Source organism: Asparagus officinalis, unplaced genomic scaffold (genome assembly GCF_001876935.1).
Source record: "Asparagus officinalis unplaced genomic scaffold, Aspof.V1 AsparagusV1_Un838, whole genome shotgun sequence".
Lineage (NCBI taxonomy): Eukaryota > Viridiplantae > Streptophyta > Magnoliopsida > Asparagales > Asparagaceae > Asparagus > Asparagus officinalis.
In genome coordinates, this window is record NW_017973097.1 from 1 (window position 1) to 16601 (window position 16601).

The following is a 16601-nucleotide window of genomic DNA, read 5'->3' on the forward strand; positions in this document are numbered from 1 at the left end:
CGATCTTCGCGTTGGGCCAACAATCGGCTTTCTCGTAAGTGTGCTCGTCGGATGGATCTTCTCCATCGGTGAGCGGCGTTCTTCTTGGCTTGTTTCAAAGTCTTTGCAGCAACGTCATTGGCGTTTACAGGACTCGTCTCCTCCAGAGGCCGTTTGTGGCCTGAAGCACGTCTTGCTAACGCGGAGGTGGGATCTTCCGCCATCAGAGCCAGTTTGAGTTCCTGGCCGAAGGAGAGGGCTTTCTTCGGCTCTTCAACAACAGAATTGATCTCCTTGGAGATCTTGCGGACACCATGCTTAGCCTTGGGGCTAAGCGATCCAGAGGATAGGGCTTCCTCGTATTTCTCCTGATCAAACTCTACGACGAGAGTTTCTACAGTCGTTCCCAAGAGGTGGACGTCGGACTGAGCCACCACTTCATCGTCGGAAAAGCTAGTCCCCAGCAGAGTCACCATCTTTTGTATGCAGGGAAAATTGCAAATAAGAGAATAAAGAAAATGTGATTTTTGATTCCTTTGATCTCGGTTACAACTTGATTACAAAAGAGAGGAATCCTCGTATTTCTCCTGATCAAACTCTACGACGAGAGTTTCTACAGTCGTTCCCAAGAGGTGGACGTCGAACTGAGCCACCACTTCATCGTCGGAAAAGCTAGTCCCCAGCAGAGTCGCCATCTTTTGTATGCAGGGAAAATTGCAAAGAAGAGAATAAAGAAAATGTGATTTTTGATTCCTTTGATCTCGGTTACAACTTGATTACAAAAGAGAGGAAAACGAATTTGGTTTTCCCCTTTGTTTAAAACTGGGTTCTTCTTGGCAGCGATGGAGTGCTTCCTTCGATTGATTGCGTCGAACTTGCTCTCCGTTGACGATCCGACCGTCTTTATCTCGTGGGAACGATGAACTTTCGTGGAAAGTTTTATGAATAACTCTGAATGAGTTTAAGAACTCTGAACGAGTTTGAACTCTGTGAATAGAGTTGTTGGAACCGAAAATTCGGTTAAAGATCAAGCTGTTTTTCTATTATCCAAGAATCCTCTCAGATTTGATCTTCTGAGGTTGATTCAAAAATCCTATCTCCAAGGATTTCGTTGCTGTTGTTGCCGAATCTCCAAACCTGAGTGGTTTTGATGATAAAGAAGCCAACCCTTGATCTGATTATCAAAAATCCGATCCTTTAACTCTGTCGAGTTTGTTTGAGAACTGAAAATCTCCAACCTGTATGGTTTAGATCTTTTGAATCCAACCTGTGTGGTTCAGATGCCAAAAATCCAACCCGTTGCTCTGTTGGGTTCGTTGAGCTTTTATAGGGGGATAAGAGGTTGTAACTGACCCCTATATCCGCTCCTACGTGGGCGAAAATCCCTCAGAACGTGGGATAAACGGTTTTGGAACCGTTCGACTTATGTTTGAATAAGTCAAACGCCCATTCTGGCGTTTAGAACTCAACTTCGTGTTCTTTGAATTGAGACGCGAAGTTGGGTGTTAGCTGAACACCATTGAACGCGAGGGTCGCTCACGTTTGGCTTGTGCATTGACGACGCGAGGGTCGCCTTCATTTCCAACTTGGTGACGCGGGGATGACATCCGCGTTTCAGAAGGAGCCATTTGACTTGTAACTTCTTCTGTAGAGCGTTGCAAGGACCGTTGTTCAATAATCCTAGTTTTAGTTGTTGTGGGGTGTAAAAGCCGTCAGATTGTAACTTTCACTGTAGATTGTGAAGACTGCTGAATAGAGTTTTCATCCGTCGTCGGAAGTGTCGTTGAATTGTAACTCTTCTCGATCTATGTGAAAAGCCCTCCATTCGCAAATTTCGTTCACCGACCCGAAAACTATTTGATTGTAGCTTTCGTTGTAGGAGCTAGACGGGAATCAACATCCATAGTGTCTTAAAGATGAATATTCGCCCATAGCTCTCTATCAAGCAACTCACCAACTGAGTCCAACTTTTTATTTCTGAAATCGTCCCACTGCTCATCAGCATCTCTAATAGTTGCTAATGTGAAAACGGCGAAGGAATTGTGAAAAACGTGAAGAATAACTCAAAACAGACTCCACCACACCCTGGTGTGGTGTCTGCCATGGGTGTGGTAGAATTATCTCAGAAGTGAGGTCGCGTTTGTGGCAATTGTGGAGTTGCGGATGCAGTGATTGGGAAGTCGTCTGATTGTGACCTCCGTTGTCGGAGCTTGTTTGAATAAGCTATCTATTGTGATTTTTAGACAGCCTACAGGCCTACATGTTAGAATTTTAAAACAATTTTTTAAAATTCCAAATGCGCTCTCTATCTTTGATCGAAGTGATGAGTGACGAAGATTAAAAAGCTCTCGATGGTTCAATGGTTCTCTACCGTCTTGCTCTTTAAGATGGTAGCGCACGCCACGATAAGGTGCAATGAAACCGGGCATTGTCGTATATCCAGCATCGCAGAGATAATATTTATCTACAATATTAACATGAAACCAAATTATTAAATACTTCTTTTTAAACTAATTAAATTAATTTTTAATTTAGTTTATATTTTAGTACCTTTTATCAAACGCAATCCCTTTGGTGGAGGCATAGACAATGCATCCCTCAAAACTGTAAAGTCATTAGCGGAGCCTTCCCATCCAGCCATGACATAACAAAATAGCTTATTAGGTGTTACAACTCCAAGCACATTTTGTGTGGGACCATCTTTATGACCATGAAATCGAACAACTATATTATCAGGGACAGACGCAGCAATGTGTGTTCCATCAATCATACCAATACAGTTCTGACCATTTAAACATAAATAACATATAAATTCGCCATTTTATATTACATATTACCTTAAGAAGTATAGATATAAATGATTGAAAAATAATCCACATTACCTCAAACCAAGGGTACCAAGTTGATCTACAACGAATCTCATCGGATACCTCACCACTCGCTTGCTTCATTAGTAATGGTCTCAGTTTTAATATTGCCACGAGGACTAAATTGAAGTACCTACTAATAGTTTCGCCTGAACGTACGAAGTTTATACCAACAACCCAATTTTTTGCATTATGCCCTACTATGTGTAAAAACATAGCAACTTGCTCCTCGATGGAAACATACATGGTATCTTTAAGAAGTCTAGACTTTCGTAACATGCGAACAAGGTTAAAAAATGGACCTCTATCCATTCTTAAGTAGTCATATGCAAATGTTCTGCCGCCATAGAACAATCGGTAGATATAAGCATTTCTCAATGAATCTCTCAACTCGGTTGGTTCCCTAGGAGTTACTTCTCTTTTATTCTCAAACAACATAAAGCACACACTATACACGCCACATACGCAGCAAAGCAACTTAGTGTAGCATCTCTAGCTTTTGAAGGTTCCATATTCTACATAAAACAAATAAAACAATGTTATAAAATTAAAAAAATTAGGGCACGTGGTTATTATAAAAATTCATCAATTTATTTCCCACATCAATAAAAAATAATATGATTCTCACATCCTAGTAGCGTTCTTGTCTCTAAAATCTATTTTCTCATGCTCCCTACAAATTCTCTTTCCAATCAACATGCATCTGTGGGTGCGTGAGTGGTGGTAATTAATTCTGAAAAGTCATGCTCTAAAACGTGATGTTTAACAGACCATAATATGTTGATTACTGTTCTTTTTGTTGCCTTAATCCTTGGTTATTATTCACCTTAAGAAATGCTTAAACTATAGTAATACTAAAAAAAATGTACATTTGTATTCAAGGTCAAATTAGAAGACTGTTTCTGCTCTTATTTTGTTGACATGTTAAGACATAAAAAGACAATTTAAGAAATGAAAAACTAGCTGCTAGTGCCTGACTAAGAGAGCACGCACATTGTGCAGTTGTTTTCACGGGTAATATCAGCATAGTATTATGCAAACTTTTTGTTTTTCTTACATGAAAATGATGTCACAAATGAAAAGTAGTCCTTAAATTTCAGGCATCATCAGGTGCATTGAGTTATAGGAGCCTGGAAATATTTTTCAGTTGGAATTAATACCATATGACATTTATTTTCATATGACAAACCATAGAAATTGACGTAACAGCCTTAAAGGCTAGAGACCATTACTAATAGGAGCCTTGGAACCAATATGACAAACAGCAGAAACATAGTCTTCTAATTTGAAAGTAATAGGAGTCTTGTACCTCTTTCTATAACCAATATGTCATATGGAAATAAACTCTTTTAACTTTGAACCAATATGTCATATTGGTTTGTCAATTTCCAGGCATAAAAGAGTTTAATTCCAACTGAAATATAGGAGTCTTGTACCTCTTTCTATGGTCTGTCCATATGACAAACAGCCTTAAAGGCAAAAAAATTGGTTCCCTCGCGCAACTGATGAAAACGTCATGTGAAAGGAATTAATACCATATGACATTCTTTATTTTCTCAGCCTAATAACTTTGCAGGCTCATCTAATACCAAATATTTCACAAAATGACGAAGAATCACTTGAGACCTAAAATAATTTGAAAAAAATGTAATGAACAGGGAGACTAGATTGTAATTGATGGTCTTGTGAACCTGATGAATTTGCAATTAAAAGTGTTGAAAGAGGCCAAGCGATAACTCTATATACGGAGCATATATTATTAATTTGTAGACGAAAAGAAGGAAAAAGAGTTAACTTTTTTTTAAATATCAACCGGATTAACAATTGCATGTCATAGAATAAGAATATGTCTCGGAGGCAGCTCATATATTTGTACCAGATGACATTAATGATTATAGGGAACCATGAGAGAATTTTCATACAAAATAAACTTAAAAAAGATAAAAGGTTTTAGATGAAACAATTAGAAATAGAACAATTAGCCAAAACGGGGAATGTATTCATAATTTATGATTGAGAGCTTACAAAATTTGACAATTCATGATTTCGGTGTAGATAAGGAGTATACTTGAGTAAAATTTAGTGGAAAGATACATAACTGGTAACCAACATAAAAAAACCAAGCATTTGATCATGCGTAATCATCCAATGTTAAATACCTATCATTCCAACTATAGCTACATATGACGAGCAAAAATTTTGCAAAATAACCAGACATAAATATCACCAACAATTTTTTTTAAATAATCAAGAGTACCAAGAGAATGCACTCAATATTATCAAACTGAGCAACCCCTCTATCACCCAAAAACGCCTAATTTCGGCACAGATCACCACGAAAAAAGAGTTTCCAAGAGAAAGGTAGAGGCTTTTTGCAACAGCAATAACCTATCACAAAAATCCCCAACTAAACCCAAGGAACAAGCCAAAAATGAGAGAAAAATCCTTTAATTTCCATCATCATCACAAGATAGAACAAGTCAATTCAAGCTTTGAAAAAAAACTCAAGTGATTCTATCGTGTGAGGGTGTCGATTGCATGATAAAGTCGGAGGAAAGTGGGAAATGGTAACCCTAAACGATGAGTTTTCCCCAAAGAAAACCTTCAACACGAAAATAGATGGATTTCGTACTTCTTTATTTGGATTAATTGGCTTTCATAGCCATTTCTCTCAGTTTTGGGATGGAAATCGGAGAGGGAAAAAAAAGGCTGAGCATGGAGGGGTTTTTTAGTTCAAATCTTTAATCTTTACATACCTTTTTGTAGTCGGGGTTGGCAACCCCGACTATTTAGGAAGGTGTTAAACCCTAATTAGAAGCCTTAAACCCTAAAAATTAATGTCCTAAATAGTCGGGGTTGCCAACCCCGACTGTTTAGGAATGTGATTAAGCTGCTAATTACAAAATCGGGTCGGTTTTGATAAATAAAAAAAACGGGTCGGTTTTAAGAAAAAAAAAAGTTGAAGCGGGTCTGTTTTGAAAAATTCTTCATGTTAAATACCTATCATTCCAACTATAGCTACATATGACGAGCAAAAATTTTGCAAAATAACCAGACATAAATATCACCAACAATTTTTTTTAAATAATCAAGAGTACCAAGAGAATGCACTCAATATTATCAAACCGAGCAACCCCTCTATCACCCAAAAACGCCTAATTTCGGCACAGATCACCACGAAAAAAGAGTTTCCAAGAGAAAGGTAGAGGCTTTTTGCAACAGCAATAACCTATCACAAAAATCCCCAACTAAACCCAAGGAACAAGCCAAAAATGAGAGAAAAATCCTTTAATTTCCATCATCATCACAAGATAGAACAAGTCAATTCAAGCTTTGAAAAAAAACTTAAGTGATTCTATCATGTGAGGGTGTCGATTGCATGATAAAGTTGGAGGAAAGTGGAAAATGGTAACCCTAAACGATGAGTTTTCCCCAAAGAAAACCTTCAACACGATAGAAGATGGATTTCGTACTTCTTTATTTGGATTAATTGGCTTTCATAGCCATTTCTCTCAGTTTTGGGATGGAAATCGGAGAGGGAAAAAAAGGCTGAGCATGGAGGGGGTTTTTAGTTCAAATCTTTAATCTTTACATACCTTTTTGTTGAAGCCAAGAGGTACAATGATGTAGAAGGATCCTTTTTTGCCGCGAAGACGGCGGGGACTAGAACCGCGAGTTTGAGGGAACCGCGAGTTTAATCTTTACATACCTTCTCTTTATCCGCTCGACCAACCAATGAAAAAACCACTTCTATCTCTTCACACGGAAGAGCTTCTCATCTCTTCACATAAGTGCATCGAAACCCGCTGGGCAATAGTCTCCCACGCGGTTTGCTTTCGCCTGCTGGATCTTAGCCAGCCTCTCACTTCACGTGCGTTCACAGAATTATTTTTACTATTATCAAGTTTTGGGAGAAAATTTATAAATATAGGAGGTTTGACGGGTATATATGTAAAAACGGACAAAATTTCAAAACCAACCTGTTTTGAATCTTACTCTCAAAAAAAGACCCGTTTCAAACTTAATTTCAGAAACAGACCCAGTTGGCTGAAACTGGGTCAGGTTTTTGAAAAAACATTCTCAAATTTCACTGGAGTTGAAGTCCCGTGAAGTTTTTTACGTAACAAAACTTCATGGGACTTCAACTCCCGTGAAGCTTGGAAATTTTTTTTTAAAACCAACCCAGTTTGCGTTGAAACTGGGTTTGTTTTTGAAATTAAGTTTGAAACAGGTTGGTTTTTGGGAATTTTTTGGCAAAGAAGTCCGTTTTGAAAATTTGTCCACGTAAAAACCCGTTAGGTTTCACTCAAAGCTTGCCTCGGACAATTGGAAATGCCTATTTGTTACAACTTTAACACCATTTATATTAAAAAGTGTCTCCGCCATCACTTTATAGGTCATTTTATAGGTCAATTTGGTAATTTTTCCCACCATTAATATACTAGGAAGGCACCAAACGAAACACAAAATCCGTGCGTTAATTTCAAAGCAGAAACATGCAATATGCTACAACAACCTCTTCAAAGCAGCACATGGATTGTCTCCAAGAATCAATCGATGCTCATATTGGTAACAATTTCTAGAGCTCTGGCAAATAATACCTCAATTTAGGGTCAACATAATCTTAGACTAAAGATAATTTCTAACTTCTAAGATTGGAGGAGATTGCCTCTCACATTTCTGAGGCACAAGAATCTATGAATTTGACAGAACCTTTTTTTATCCATCGAATAACTTTTGCAAAAGACTGTATAAAGAATAGATTTGGTATAAGACCTTGCATTGACTTCCCACTTTGTTGTACATTTTCAATGGTCATCTCAGAAATAACCGTACTACATACAATAGCATGATTTCCACATATTCTCTTTTGCAGCACTACAGCAAGAATCTATTAGCATCCTAATATCAGCCAAGGAGAATAACGATTCTTATGTTACAAGCACCTCCATGGAGCTCTATTGCTTCATAAATGCAGCCAATGCAGCATGTATGGGACTATCTCGAGTTGATGCTACATGTCGCTGCATCAAAGAATGGGGCCCATTCCACACTGACCCAACTTTGCTTGGAAACAGGCTTTTACTTATCCGCAGGATTGAATGGTTTTCTTGTTGTAAACGGTTTTCCTGCACAAAAAATGCAGATTATCCTCTAGCATGCAAAAAGTTTGAATGTAACCCATACATACAAATGCTTTTGGGTAATTTCTGCTCATGATCTTCAACTTGATAGTACTAAGCTTTCAAACAGAAGTGCTTCTCTGAATAGTTTCTTCAATAACATCTTTTTTGCTTATTGAACATAAATTTGGATAAATGATCAGAAATATAAAAGCCTGTAAGTTATCCTAGATAGATTCCGCCAAACATGAATTTGATGCATTTCTGTTTGTATGAATTTTCAACGCTTTGACATTTCGTTTTGAGTGTTTCTTTTCTTTTCTTTCCTTTCTTTTTTTCTTTGTTTTATTATTATTTTTTCTCCTTTTTTGGTAAGACTCCATGGATGCTTGCTATAGGCATGGGTTGGTATGTTGGCAAACAGAACTTCTATATCTAAAACAGGTAAAAACAAGTACGTATCAGCCATATGGATATCAGGTTCAGTGTTGTTAACGATGAATCTTATTTTGATCCAAACTGGGCAACTTTCTAATGAGTGGACAGTATGTTTTACATCAATAACATGCATCTACACCCCTCAAGGGCAGCTCATAATCAGCTCAAAAATTTTCAAGATAAATATGCATGAGTTGTTTAAATGCACAAATACATTATAGGACAGGAAACTGGAACTTACCAGATGCTTTGTTTCTTCATCTTGATCCTTTCGATGGATTTCTGCAACATCTTCTTGGTGACCAGTTTCATTTACAAAGCCCGAACCCAATTCTTGATCTTGTGAATGTTTATTGGAGTCTTCCAAATCTCCATTGTCAGATTCCAGATGCAGAGAATCCTCTCTACCGCCACTAGGATAGAGACGGGTTTTTCTTTCGACTTCCATAGCTTCATGATTTAATGCTTCGCTAGTGTCTGCTTGCTCAGGGGTCTTCATTTTCTCCTCATTCTCGAATTCTTCAACATCCGCATTCACATCAGTCTCTTGAGAGTGGTCCTGGCTGGAGGTAGCATCGTCACAGTACACGTGATTTTCTGGGGAGCTTCCCTACAACCCAAAGAGGAATATAAACTAAGAAAATAGATTTCATAAAATAAACATTAGCTCAGGCGTCTTCATTATCTCTCCTCAATGTGTTTGGTTCTAGTTTGTGAAGCTCTTTTCTCCCTTCGTTGATTATATCATTTGTGGCTTGTTAAAAAAGAGTTGGAACTTGGCACTACATGGTGTTTAGATACGGTAAAGAATAGTGGGAATATGAAGAAGCAGCATAAATCATCAACAAGAAAGATAAAACCAGATAAACAAGTAGTTGGCTTACTGATTACTCAATGTGCCTTAATTGGGCACATTGCAAGGCCATACATCAGATGATTTGACCACCAAATTTACTTCTCTTTTCATTATTTCATATTTTATGAATCGTTATGGAAGGAACATGGGATGGCAAACTGGATCATTCTTTGGGAATGATTTAATTGCTATCGTATCAAAAAAGAATAAAAGATGACAACAAAGGGTGAAACGAGCTCATACCACATCTGAAACACCAACTAACAACTCAAAGGAGTAGGTGTTCTCTCAAAACCTTTTTCAACATAAAAATAGAAGTAGAGTTGACAAGTTGAGATCGAAAATGATTTTGCTAGGGGTGTTTGCAATGCTTGTGGTTTCATCATATAAGAAGTAGGAAAAGAAATTAGCTTGCATGAAATATTTCAACATCAATCTCAGCACTTGAGGAAGCTAAACTCATTTTTGATTCTAAACTAGGGGTGCGAATAGATAAAGGATATCAGTGAATATATCCATGTCTTCATATCTTATTGGTCATCGCCTATAGAATACGAAATCAGACTCGAATATGGATATGAACATCAATTTTTTATTTGCTCCAATATGAATGTGTGTGCGCGCGTGGGTGCAAAAAAAGTTGCAAATGGACAAGATTATTTCGGTGATCCATGGGATCTACTCTAGGTTTTTGGTGTACCAGACACATTGATTGACAGTTATTTGAAAATATCTGTTTTTACTAATATTACATGGTAAATATACTACCAGAACATATCCAAACTAGTTGAACTCACTACTGGAAAAGGACAGGGAGAGTCTGCTGCAGTTATATGTTATGAGTTTCTAAACACTTACTTGGAAGAATGTGATTCAAAATTTACAAATATCATATGCTGTATAGGAACACACTGTTTCTGATTTGCAGACAAAACATAACGATTATTAGACAGCAAGAATGCAAAAGAATGAACTATGCAAGCATCTTCTGTATGCATGCCTCAAACAACTGCATATAGCCATTAATCTCACAAAATCTCATTTTGGTTGCAGTCCACTCAAGGGAACTTCTGTTATCAACACTAATTTCTAATCTATGTTACAGTACGTTGACTGCATCCAAACAAATGCTGTACAATAATAAAATGAGAACAGAAAATTACTAATTGTCCTGGTACACATTTACGACATGAGACTACCGTAGATTAGCTACTCTAAAACAAATGCTGTACCCTAAATAAAGAGGAAAGTAATACTAATAGTTCGATACCAACCTCTATCTTGAACTCTCTGGGATGGTTTGCATTGCTCATCTTCCTTTGACTCTCAATACCCGCCAAATTATTCTCACGCTTCCGGCGCCTAACAACACAGACAGCACAAAGGCAGTCGCTTTTGTGGAGGTCGATCCTGTATAAATGAGATCAATTAGAACTGCGGAGGAATCAACATGGTAAAAATCAATTCCTTACATGAGGTTTTTAGAAGGTTTAATTTGGAATACTATGCTTCTCTTCAGAACTGTAATGAATCATGGTGTCCTCAGTGGGGATACAATTTGGGCGCCAGCGTGGGTTAAACAGTCAGGAGTCAACCATAGACGTTAGGACAGAATCCAGGTCAGGTTGGTCAGGGTCAAATTTAAGCAGAGTAGCTCAACCTAGACCCAGTTACAATAGAGTCAAAATTATGCATGTACTTACTGAAGCCAGTTCGTGTATGGTAACTCAATCAATTGAAGGGTCTAATTTCCAAACCAAAACTAGAAAGTTTTCCACATTCATAACTACAATATTTCCTAGTTTTTTATTATCCCCTCTGAAATAGTAATCAGCTACCAAATACTGGTCCAAATCATTCCTGTGCTTATAAGGAGCATAGAACAAAAGTTTAAAAGGTCGAAAGTCCACCTTGACTAGGTTCACATGTATCAAACATATAGCACACGTGATGATGATGTTGCGATATAAGTGTTGTACGCATAAAACTTGTCAATATGTAGAATTTTTGGGTTAATGTTAAAGTTCTTCAAGTATTTACAGTAAACTAACTGTATGGTTAATCTATGTGTATTTCTACAATACATGGTTCAGTCTAACTTGACAAGGGTCTGGGTTAAACCTATCCCAGCAAGATGAAATCACGGTTGGAGATTCCAGAAATGACACAGTAAATCCAATTGTATCAGATATGGTTAGGATTTCAAGTAGGGAAGTTTTGACTCCACCTAACTAGCAGGAACCCACCCTATCATAACAAATGTGATCGGAAAAGTTAAGCATAATATCAGATCAAAGCTGTTGACAAGTCAAGGTCCATGTAAAATAAGCTTACCCATGTTTGCGGCGCTTGTGTTTATGTTTCCCTTTCGAGTAGACCTTATCCTTGGTGGGTCTCATACCATCTTCACTGTGTATTTTCTCAGTGGCACCTGTAGACTAACATGTTATTCCTGACACTGAAAGAAACTCAGGAGAGAAATATCTATATGGTGTATATTCTCAAGTGAAAAAAGAGGCAGGTTATGTTGTAAGACCTTCATTCCAATAATGATCTTCAGATGCAAATGAAAACTGATGACTTATTGGCAAATGGCAAGCAATATGAGAGAAATGCAGGCACCAGTAACTACGTAGTACATACAGAAGTTTCTAGGACAGGCTCACACAGTACAGTAGGGGATTGAGTTATGAGAAGTCCTAAGTTAGCACCAATCTACGCCTAAGACCCTTTCTCTATAATGTTAAACATATATGTATGTGGAGTGAGTTTTAAGGCTGCTTCTTGTGAATCTTCTCTTGCATATGATGTTACAACATGATCAGATATAATGGTGCATGCAGGATATGAGCCCCACGCTTCTTCGACATGCAAAGATGTTTTACCATCTTGTAGCAATGGTAACTGAAAAATATTTTGAAACATTTCACTTCTGCAGAAAAGTAAGTGGAGTGTTACAACTTTTGGTACATAGAGTTCCATCGTATCTTTCACAAACAGTGGGCCATATTGTGTACATAGCAACTCAACATTCTACACATGTGAGTAACCCAATAGCCACTTGACACTTAGCATGTTCCATAATCTAATTAAATTATATCAGAAGATGAGATTGTAACCTATGAAGGTGTTTGTATGGTTTGTTTTAGATGAACGAAGACATGATGGTAAAATCAACGGGATGGGAATAGGAAACATATTTCTGCATGGCTACTGGGTTGGTAAATATTTTATCATCTATCATATAAGGTTGTTCACTTGTACATGTATTCATGTTGGAGTCCATGAGGACAAAGTTAGTGATAAGATTTAAACAAACAAGAGTATTGTGGTTCTCGTAAATAATCAATTATGTCATAAAAATATATTACGTCGAGGTAATACACTCGTGTGTTTTGGACCTAGCGTTAATAATGTTAAGAGTTGTGAAATTTTAGTGATACATGTTTCTTTTGTGAATAACTAAGAAATGTAACTCAATATGCATGCAGAGAAATGATACCCTGATGGGTTGTCATGCTGGTCTATGAAATTGACGGGTTACTATGATGTTTGTCGTGTAGGAGTCTGTGTGGTGTGGGGGGTTGAGGGCGTGAGGGGGGGGGGGGGTTGTTTTAGGGGATACCACAAAGGTTGTAACTAACTTAGTTACACACATCTGTAAAATACATGTTTGACCATGATATTAAAGATCCACTCCATCCATTGTGATCTATGCATTTAAAACTTGAGATAAAAAATCACATAGATTCAATATTCCTAGTTGAAACATCTAATGACCTAGAAATGAAAGGTCTGTAACGGTCTCAGATATCATTTATTATGGGTTGCTTTAATTTAGGGTTAGAAAATTTCAAACTACATGATTTGTGATCCACTTAGATTTGATGACATCTAGATAATATTAACCGTTTGGATTTACAATATAGTGTATTTTTATGTAACTAAGTCAGTTACACCCTCTATGTGTGTGTCTGTGTGATGGTTTATTATGTTTCTTATATTCCTTATAAACATCAGACTAATCACGGTAAATTGACGGTCAACTATCTTCTAGGTGAGTATGCAGAATGGATGATTAGATTATTACATGTGTGAACCATGAGTAAGAATCAAGTTCAGTAATTCAAGCATTTAAGTTGAATAGTTTAAGTTTGTTTTGTTCACATGACATTCATATATAATTCTAAATTACATCGTTCCTACCATCCTTCATGTACAGTGCACTTATGGTAGTTCATTCTTATGAAACTCTCGCATAATTCATTCATTCTTTTGGAAACCTCGCCAACACATCCCGATATCTACACAGGAGAAGTTAGGATTTTTGTAAGCTGGGAAATTCTTTTTTTCTTAACTTTGAAATTCCACCAACTCATTCTTATATGTGGACAGGAAAATATAGATTTTTGTACTTGGACATCATTCAATTTCATTTACGTAACTTTTCTATGGGAATGTACAGCATGATCAAAATCGTATAACAGATGACATCGGGAGATTGGCTGGTGTTGAAGAAGGAATAGTAGTGTGTACAGTTTGGAAGGTGTCAACAGTGGTGGAAGAAGTTATGTATATATCATAGCATCGATGGTTTGATTAGTATACAAATATGGGGTCACCAGGGGATAGTTAGGAGTTGTACCTATAAAGTTGTACTAGGGAAGGACGGATCTATACAATGATGCTGGGTGTTGGATGTTTATACTTTCGGTAGACTTTAAAAAACACTATGACAAACTTTTCTTTATTTCTTTAATAAAATATACCATAATGTTTATTTACTCAAAATTATTTTTGTTAACAGTAAAAATTTATAACCCTCAATTTTCACCACAACTTCGGAGTTCTAGTACAATGGCAGGACTTTAAGATGGCATTAGAGCAACCCAAGTTCAAATCCTACTAGCCACATATTTAATGCAGACTTTAAAAAACTGATAATGTTGCATGAGTCTAGGTTTCGACCCATAAGAGGACGCTTAACTTGTAAGGACATGTTAGGGTAAAAAAATATAGGCCTCAACCCTCACTACAACTTTGGAGTTTTGGTGTAATTAATTACAAACTTTGAGTGTTGCTACCATAAAACTTTAAAGTCCATAGTAATTTCCATGGGAGTTTTTTGAAAATTTGAGACAGTAAGGGAAATGCAGAAAGTGATTGGGGCTAATTAATTAATACGTTTATAGCAAATCAGAAGTATTTAATCGAAGTTCATGGCAGTTCCTTGAAAGTTGGAATATAGAAAATAGAAAACTAGTTGTACCAAGCCACTTTCTAATCTTGCTCATCTCCTCTCTTTTGAACTTGGGCGCTAAGGCAACATTAAGGTATGGACGAGGAATATATGTTTCCCAGTCAAATGCCCAAAATTCTTGGCCAAAGAGCAGAAAATATTATTGCAAAATAAGAAATATGACAAAACCAAAGTTTTTTCTACAATATCAGTTTTTTTTAGAACAAAGCCAAAATATTCAAGTCAATATGAAAGGGTGATAAAGCATGTGACCTATAAGGCAATGAATGCATAATAGAGACCTCAACATTGCATACTATTTTGTAGAAATAATCACCTTCACTAATAACTAGCTAGAACGCTTAGATGCAACCATCCAATTTTGGTCTCTCACCATACATAATCAAGTATATTCCCACTTCAAGGATTATGAAACACATTATCAAAAAAAAGTTACCTTGTTATTCATGCAGAACAAAAAAAAGGCAAACAAAACTATAACTAGCTTGAATGACAGAAATTATAGCTTCGTTTTCAATCCAAAAAAAACGAGTGAGAGATTATATTTTCATTCCATAATACAAATTTGAGGATATAAAATCATTTTCGGTTTTGTTTACCTTCTTCTACACCAATATTCATATAGTAGATAATAAAATAAAAGAAAATAAAAAATGAATGCTTTTCCACAATCCTTCAGATCTAAGGGTTTAGTTCAGTAGAAAGAGAAAAACCACAATACTTGCAAAACGAGGTAGTGCAACATGACTTATACCACATTAGCATGTTTTCACTGATACATTAGACAATATGCGATGATGATAAATTGGCAATTATAGAATAGGTAAGGCTAGATATATTAGGAAGTATCACCTTTTACTATGCATTACTTAACAGTATAGGTAGTAATTTTACCCAAGTTGGTTTGCATTTTTCCAACAAAACCCTTTTGCCTCTCACAAACAAAGTCTAGTCACATCTTACCATAATATAAGCACTCATGTAAGACTGATTTTCATCACCGTTTTGCACTACTCCTAGACCTTGGATTTACTCGGTTCTCACCTAACCTTTCTAGATAGTAGATGATAACAATTTAAAAACATATATGTTTACATTTTGATCTTAGTACGCACATAAAGCTGAATAGTCCAAAACTAGTTGCATTTAAGCATCTGGTATACAACATTAGACTACATAACTGTGTTTAAACATCTGGTATACAATATATCTAAAATTTTATTCTGGAAAACCTAAGGTAAAAACTCCAGCAATTATCTTGAAGAGAGAATAGTACTACTACTTCCCAACAAATACAATAACAATAACAAAACTTATATCTCAAGTGTTTGGGGTCGGCTACATAAATCATCTTCTTTCATTCTGTTCTATTATGGGTTATCTCTTCTATTAAGCTAACTGTAGGCGTCTAAAAATGCCAATAGGTATATACACACAGCTCGAGACAGAGAGAAGATAATGAACGTCATTATCTAAGTCAAAGAGGATTATCCGACACCGATCGACAAATCAACGAACTATTGATGACGTGGTCCGCACGCTCACCGGCCACCACCAAGTGGCCCGCGTGCCCATCAGCCACCAAATCGGGCAACCAACGCTGCACGGCGTCGCCTCACCGGCCAGCCATTTCAGTGCGCCCGCACGCGACCATACGCGTCACCAAATCGGCGATCCCAAGCCAGCCCGCCGTGCTCACCGGCCATCACCAAGTGGCCCGCACGCCATTGCCATTAAATCGACGAACCAACTGGCACCATAGCCACTCGCCAGTCAGCTCAAGTGTCTCGACGCCCATCGGCACTTAATATCGACGAACCAACTGCGCACTGTCCACTCACCAGTCAGCTCCAAGTGTCCCACGTGCTCACCGGCCACCACCAAGTAACCCGCACGCCCACCGGTCACTAAATCGGCGAACTAAGTAGCCCATGCGCTCATCGGCCACCACCAAGTGACCAGCACGCTCATCGGCCACCAAAATAGCGTACAGATCAACAAAACGATGAAATACGCGTAACGACGGAACGAGTCAAACCCGATAAAACCAAGAAAGCCTCTGGCGGCCGAGTCGCATC

The 16601-nt window shown here is 37.4% G+C and overlaps 1 protein-coding gene across 1 annotated transcript in view; it reads right to left on the bottom strand.

Moving 5' to 3' along the window:
* Positions 1–7609: 7609 nt before the first annotated feature.
* The window catches only part of LOC109828207 (ankyrin repeat, bromo and BTB domain-containing protein DDB_G0293800), a 23758-nt gene continuing 14766 nt past the window's right edge, over positions 7610–16601 (bottom strand). Inside the window, exons 5-8 of the mRNA XM_020395238.1 lie at positions 11598–11694; positions 10538–10673; positions 8649–9017; positions 7610–7975 (exon numbers count right to left, since the gene is read on the bottom strand). Of these exons, the coding sequence (XP_020250827.1) occupies positions 7805–7975; positions 8649–9017; positions 10538–10673; positions 11598–11694 (773 nt within the window). The 3' untranslated portion in view covers positions 7610–7804. The remainder of the gene's footprint in view (positions 7976–8648; positions 9018–10537; positions 10674–11597; positions 11695–16601) is intronic.